We start from the raw sequence: 5,000 nt of genomic DNA, 5'->3' as shown, positions 1-5,000 counted from the left end.
AGAGGTACATGGTGTACTTCTACTCTCTACAGTTCAGAGGTACATGGTGTACTTCTACTCTCTACAGTTCAGAGGTACATGGTGTACTTCTACTCTCTACAGTTCAGAGGTACATGGTGTACTTCTACTCTCTACAGTTCAGAGGTACATGGTGTACTTCTACTCTACAGTTCAGAGGTACATGGTGTACTCCTCTACAGTTCAGAGGTACATGGTGTACTTCTACTCTACCACAGTTCAGAGGTACATGGTGTACTTCTACTCCTCTACAGTTCAGAGGTACATGGTGTACTTCTACTCCTCTACAGTTCAGAGGTACATGGTGTACTTCTACTCCACTACATGTATTTAATCCCTTCAGTTACTTCACAGATGAATGATGGTAAATATAATCAAGTGTTGAATCAGACTGTAGTTCCACCTGGAGTAAATCCACCAGCTACCCTGCAGTCTACAAAGTACTTCAGACTAGCTGCACCTCCACCAGCTACCCTGCAGTCTACAAAGTACTTCAGACTAGCTGCACCTCCACCAGCTACCCTGCAGTCTACAAAGTACTTCAGACTAGCTGCACCTCCACCAGCTACCCTGCAGTCTACAAAGTACTTCAGACTAGCTGCACCTCCACCAGCTACCCTGCAGTCTACAAAGTACTTCAGACTAGCTGCACATATATATTATTCTGAAATGGACCAATCTGCACAACGACTACTTTCACTGTCTTTCACTATTTAGATGAGAATACTTTCTACTTTCACTTGAGGAACGTTTTGAATGCAGGACTTTTACTGTGACAGAGTATTCCTACACTCTGGTACTTCTACTTTTACTCAAGTACAAGATCTGAGTACTTCTAATTTCACTCAAGTACAAGATCTGAGTACTTCTACTTTCACTCAAGTACAAGATCTGTGTACTTCTACTTTCACTCAAGTACAAGATCTGTGTACTTCTACTTTCACTCAAGCACAAGATATGAGTACTTCTACTTTTACTAAGTACAAGATCTGAGTACTTCTACTTTTACTCAAGTACAAGATCTGTGTACTTCTACTTTTACTCAAGTACACGATCTGAGTACTTCTACTTTTACTCAAGTACACGATCTGAGTACTTCTACTTTTACTCAAGTACAATATATGAGTACTTGTACTGATCCTAAAGGTACGGACACACCGCCGGGTCTTCTCGGTCCAAAACGCAGAGACGCGAGGCGACGCAGCAGTCGGGTCCGTCTTTGTTGTCAGACTGTTGTGTCCGGGCCTCAGGGGCTTGAAGCATCACATGTAGATCACATGATGAAGGCAGCAGCTCTGATTGGACACCAGGTGTTGATGTGATGTCCTGCAGGAACGATGGAGTCTTGTGTTGGGGGGAAGCCGGAGAGAGAGGGGCCGGTGGTCGTGGACGACATCAAGAGAGACCTGCTGGGGGAGTTCAATGCTCTGCCTGCACAGGTACCTGTCTCTCACCTGTCTGTCTCTCACCTGTCTGTCTCTCACCTGTCTGTCACCTGTCTGTCTCTCACCTGTCTCTCACCTGTCTGTCTCTCACCTGTCTGTCACCTGTCTGTCTCTCACCTGTCTCTCACCTGTCTGTCTCTCACCTGTCTGTCTCTCACCTGTCTGTCACCTGTCTGTCTCTCACCTGTCTCTCACCTGTCTGTCTCTCACCTGTCTGTCACCTGTCTGTCTCTCACCTGTCTCTCACCTGTCTGTCACCTGTCTGTCTCTCACCTGTCTGTCACCTGTCTGTCTCTCACCTGTCTGTCACCTGTCTGTCTCTCACCTGTCTCTCACCTGTCTGTCTCTCACCTGTCTGTCTCTCACCTGTCTGTCACCTGTCTGTCTCTCACCTGGCTCTCACCTGTCTGTCACCTGTCTGTCTCTCACCTGTCTCTCACCTGTCTGTCTCTCACCTGTCTGTCACCTGTCTGTCTGTCACCTGTCTGTCTCTCACCTGTCTGTCACCTGTCTGTCTCTCACCTGTCTGTCTGTCACCTGTCTGTCTCTCACCTGTCTGTCACCTGTCTGTCTCTCACCTGTCTCTCACCTGTCTGTCACCTGTCTGTCTCTCACCTGTCTGTCACCTGTCTGTCTCTCACCTGTCTCTCACCTGTCTGTCTGTCACCTGTCTGTCTGTCACCTGTCTGTCTCTCACCTGTCTGTCACCTGTCTGTCTCTCACCTGTCTCTCACCTGTCTGTCTCTCACCTGTCTGTCACCTGTCTGTCTCTCACCTGTCTCTCTCTCACCTGTCTGTCTCTCACCTGTCTCTCACCTGTCTGTCTCTCACCTGTCTGTCTCTCACCTGTCTGTCACCTGTCTGTCTGTCACCTGTCTGTCTCTCACCTGTCTGTCACCTGTCTGTCTGTCACCTGTCTGTCTGTCACCTGTCTGTCTCTCACCTGTCTGTCACCTGTCTGTCTCTCACCTGTCTCTCACCTGTCTGTCTCTCACCTGTCTGTCACCTGTCTGTCTCTCACCTGTCTCTCTCTCACCTGTCTGTCACCTGTCTGTCTCTCACCTGTCTCTCACCTGTCTGTCTCTCACCTGTCTGTCACCTGTCTGTCTGTCACCTGTCTGTCTCTCACCTGTCTCTCACCTGTCTGTCACCTGTCTGTCTCTCACCTGTCTGTCTCTCACCTGTCTCTCACCTGTCTCTCACCTGTCTGTCACCTGTCTGTCTGTCTGTCACCTGTCTCTCACCTGTCTCTCACCTGTCTGTCACCTGTCTCTCACCTGTCTGTCACCTGTCTGTCTGTCACCTGTCTCTCACCTGTCTGTCACCTGTCTGTCTCTCACCTGTCTCTCACCTGTCTCTCACCTGTCTCTCACCTGTCTGTCACTCTCACCTGTCTCTCACCTGTCTGTCACCTGTCTCTCACCTGTCTCTCTGTCACCTGTCTGTCTCTCACCTGTCTGTCACCTGTCTGTCTCTCACCTGTCTGTCTCTCACCTGTCTCTCTCTCACCTGTCTGTCACCTGTCTGTCACCTGTCTCTCACCTGTCTGTCTGTCTCTCACCTGTCTGTCTCTCACCTGTCTCTCTCTCACCTGTCTGTCACCTGTCTGTCACCTGTCTCTCACCTGTCTGTCTGTCTCTCACCTGTCTGTCTCTCACCTGTCTGTCTCTCACCTGTCTGTCTGTCTCTCACCTGTCTGTCTGTCACCTGTCTGTCTCTCACCTGTCTGTCTGTCTCTCACCTGTCTGTCTGTCACCTGTCTGTCTCTCACCTGTCTGTCTGTCTGTCTCTCACCTGTCTGTCTGTCTGTCTGTCTGTCTCTCTCCTGTCTGTCTCTCACCTGTCTGTCTCTCACCTGTCTCTCACCTGTCTGTCTCTCACCTGTCTGTCTCTCACCTGTCTGTCTCTCACATGTCTGTCTCTCACATGTCTGTCTCTCACATGTCTGTCTGTCTGTACCTGTCTGTCTCTCACCTGTCTGTCACCTGTCTGTCTCTCACCTGTCTCTCACCTGTCTGTCTGTCACCTGTCTGTCTCTCACCTGTCTGTCACCTGTCTGTCTCTCACCTGTCTCTCACCTGTCTGTCTCTCACCTGTCTGTCACCTGTCTGTCTCTCACCTGTCTGTCACCTGTCTGTCTGTCACCTGTCTGTCTCTCACCTGTCTCTCACCTGTCTCTCACCTGTCTCTCACCTGTCTGTCACCTGTCTGTCTCTCACCTGTCTGTCTCTCACCTGTCTGTCACCTGTCTCTCACCTGTCTCTCACCTGTCTGTCACCTGTCTCTCACCTGTCTGTCACCTGTCTGTCTGTCTGTCACCTGTCTCTCACCTGTCTGTCACCTGTCTGTCTGTCTCTCACCTGTCTGTCTCTCACCTGTCTGTCTGTCACCTGTCTGTCTGTCTCTCACCTGTCTGTCTGTCACCTGTCTGTCTCTCACCTGTCTGTCTCTCACCTGTCTCTCTCCTGTCTGTCTCTCACCTGTCTGTCTGTCTCTCACCTGTCTGTCTGTCTGTCTGTCTCTCACCTGTCTGTCTCTCTCCTGTCTGTCTCTCACCTGTCTGTCTCTCACCTGTCTCTCTCTCACCTGTCTGTCTCTCACCTGTCCTCTCACCTGTCTGTCTCTCACCTGTCTGTCTCTCACATGTCTGTCTCTCACATGTCTCTCTCTCACCTGTCTGTCTCTCACCTGTCTCTCACCTGTCTGTCTCTCTCCTGTCTGTCTCTCACCTGTCTGTCTCTCACCTGTCTCTCTCTCACCTGTCTGTCTCTCACCTGTCTCTCACCTGTCTGTCTCTCACCTGTCTGTCTCTCACCTGTCTGTCTCTCACATGTCTGTCTCTCACCTCTCTGTCTCTCTCTCACCTCTCTCTCTCACCTGTCTGTCTCTCTCTCACCTCTCTCTCACACTCTCTCTCTCACCTCTCTGTCTCTCTCTCACCTCTCTGTCTCTCTCTCACCTCTCTCTCTCACCTCTCTCTCTCACCTCTCTGTCTCTCTCTCACCTCTCTCTCTCACCTCTCTCTCTCACCTGTCTGTCTCTCACATGTCTGTCTCTCACCTCTCTGTCTCTCTCTCACCTCTCTCTCTCACCTGTCTGTCTCTCTCTCACCTCTCTCTCACCTCTCTCTCTCACCTCTCTGTCTCTCTCTCACCTCTCTGTCTCTCTCTCACCTCTCTCTCTCACCTCTCTCTCACCTCTCTGTCTCTCTCTCACCTCTCTCTCTCTCTCTCTCACCTCTCGTTCATCTCTCTCCACCTCCACCTCTCTCTCCACCTCTCTCTCTCACCTCTCTCTCTCTCTCACCTCTCTCTCACCTCTCTCTCTCACCTGTCTGTCTCTCTCTCACCTCTCTGTCTGTCTCTCTCTCACCTCTCTGTCTCTCTCTCACCTCTCTCTCACCTCTCTCTCTCACCTCTCTCTCACCTCTCTCTCTCACCTGTCTGTCTCTCTCTCACCTCTCTGTCTGTCTCTCTCACCTCTCTGTCTCTCTCACCTCTCTCTCTCTCTCACTCTCTCTCTCACCTCTCTGTCTGT

The 5,000-nt window shown here is 50.7% G+C and overlaps 1 protein-coding gene across 1 annotated transcript in view; it reads left to right on the top strand.

The window, feature by feature from the left end:
• LOC117442112 (kinesin-like protein KIF20B) overlaps positions 1-5,000 on the top strand; it is a 63,536-nt gene that overhangs the window by 7,397 nt on the left and 51,139 nt on the right. The window contains 1 exon segment of the mRNA XM_071202358.1: positions 1,351-1,457. Within this exon segment, the coding sequence (XP_071058459.1) occupies positions 1,351-1,457 (107 nt within the window).

This window comes from Pseudochaenichthys georgianus, unplaced genomic scaffold, assembly GCF_902827115.2.
Source record: "Pseudochaenichthys georgianus unplaced genomic scaffold, fPseGeo1.2 scaffold_296_arrow_ctg1, whole genome shotgun sequence".
In the NCBI taxonomy this organism is placed as follows: Eukaryota; Metazoa; Chordata; class Actinopteri; order Perciformes; family Channichthyidae; genus Pseudochaenichthys; species Pseudochaenichthys georgianus.
The sequence above is the reverse complement of the archived record's forward strand: the minus strand, read 5'-3'. Positions and strand labels throughout refer to the sequence as shown.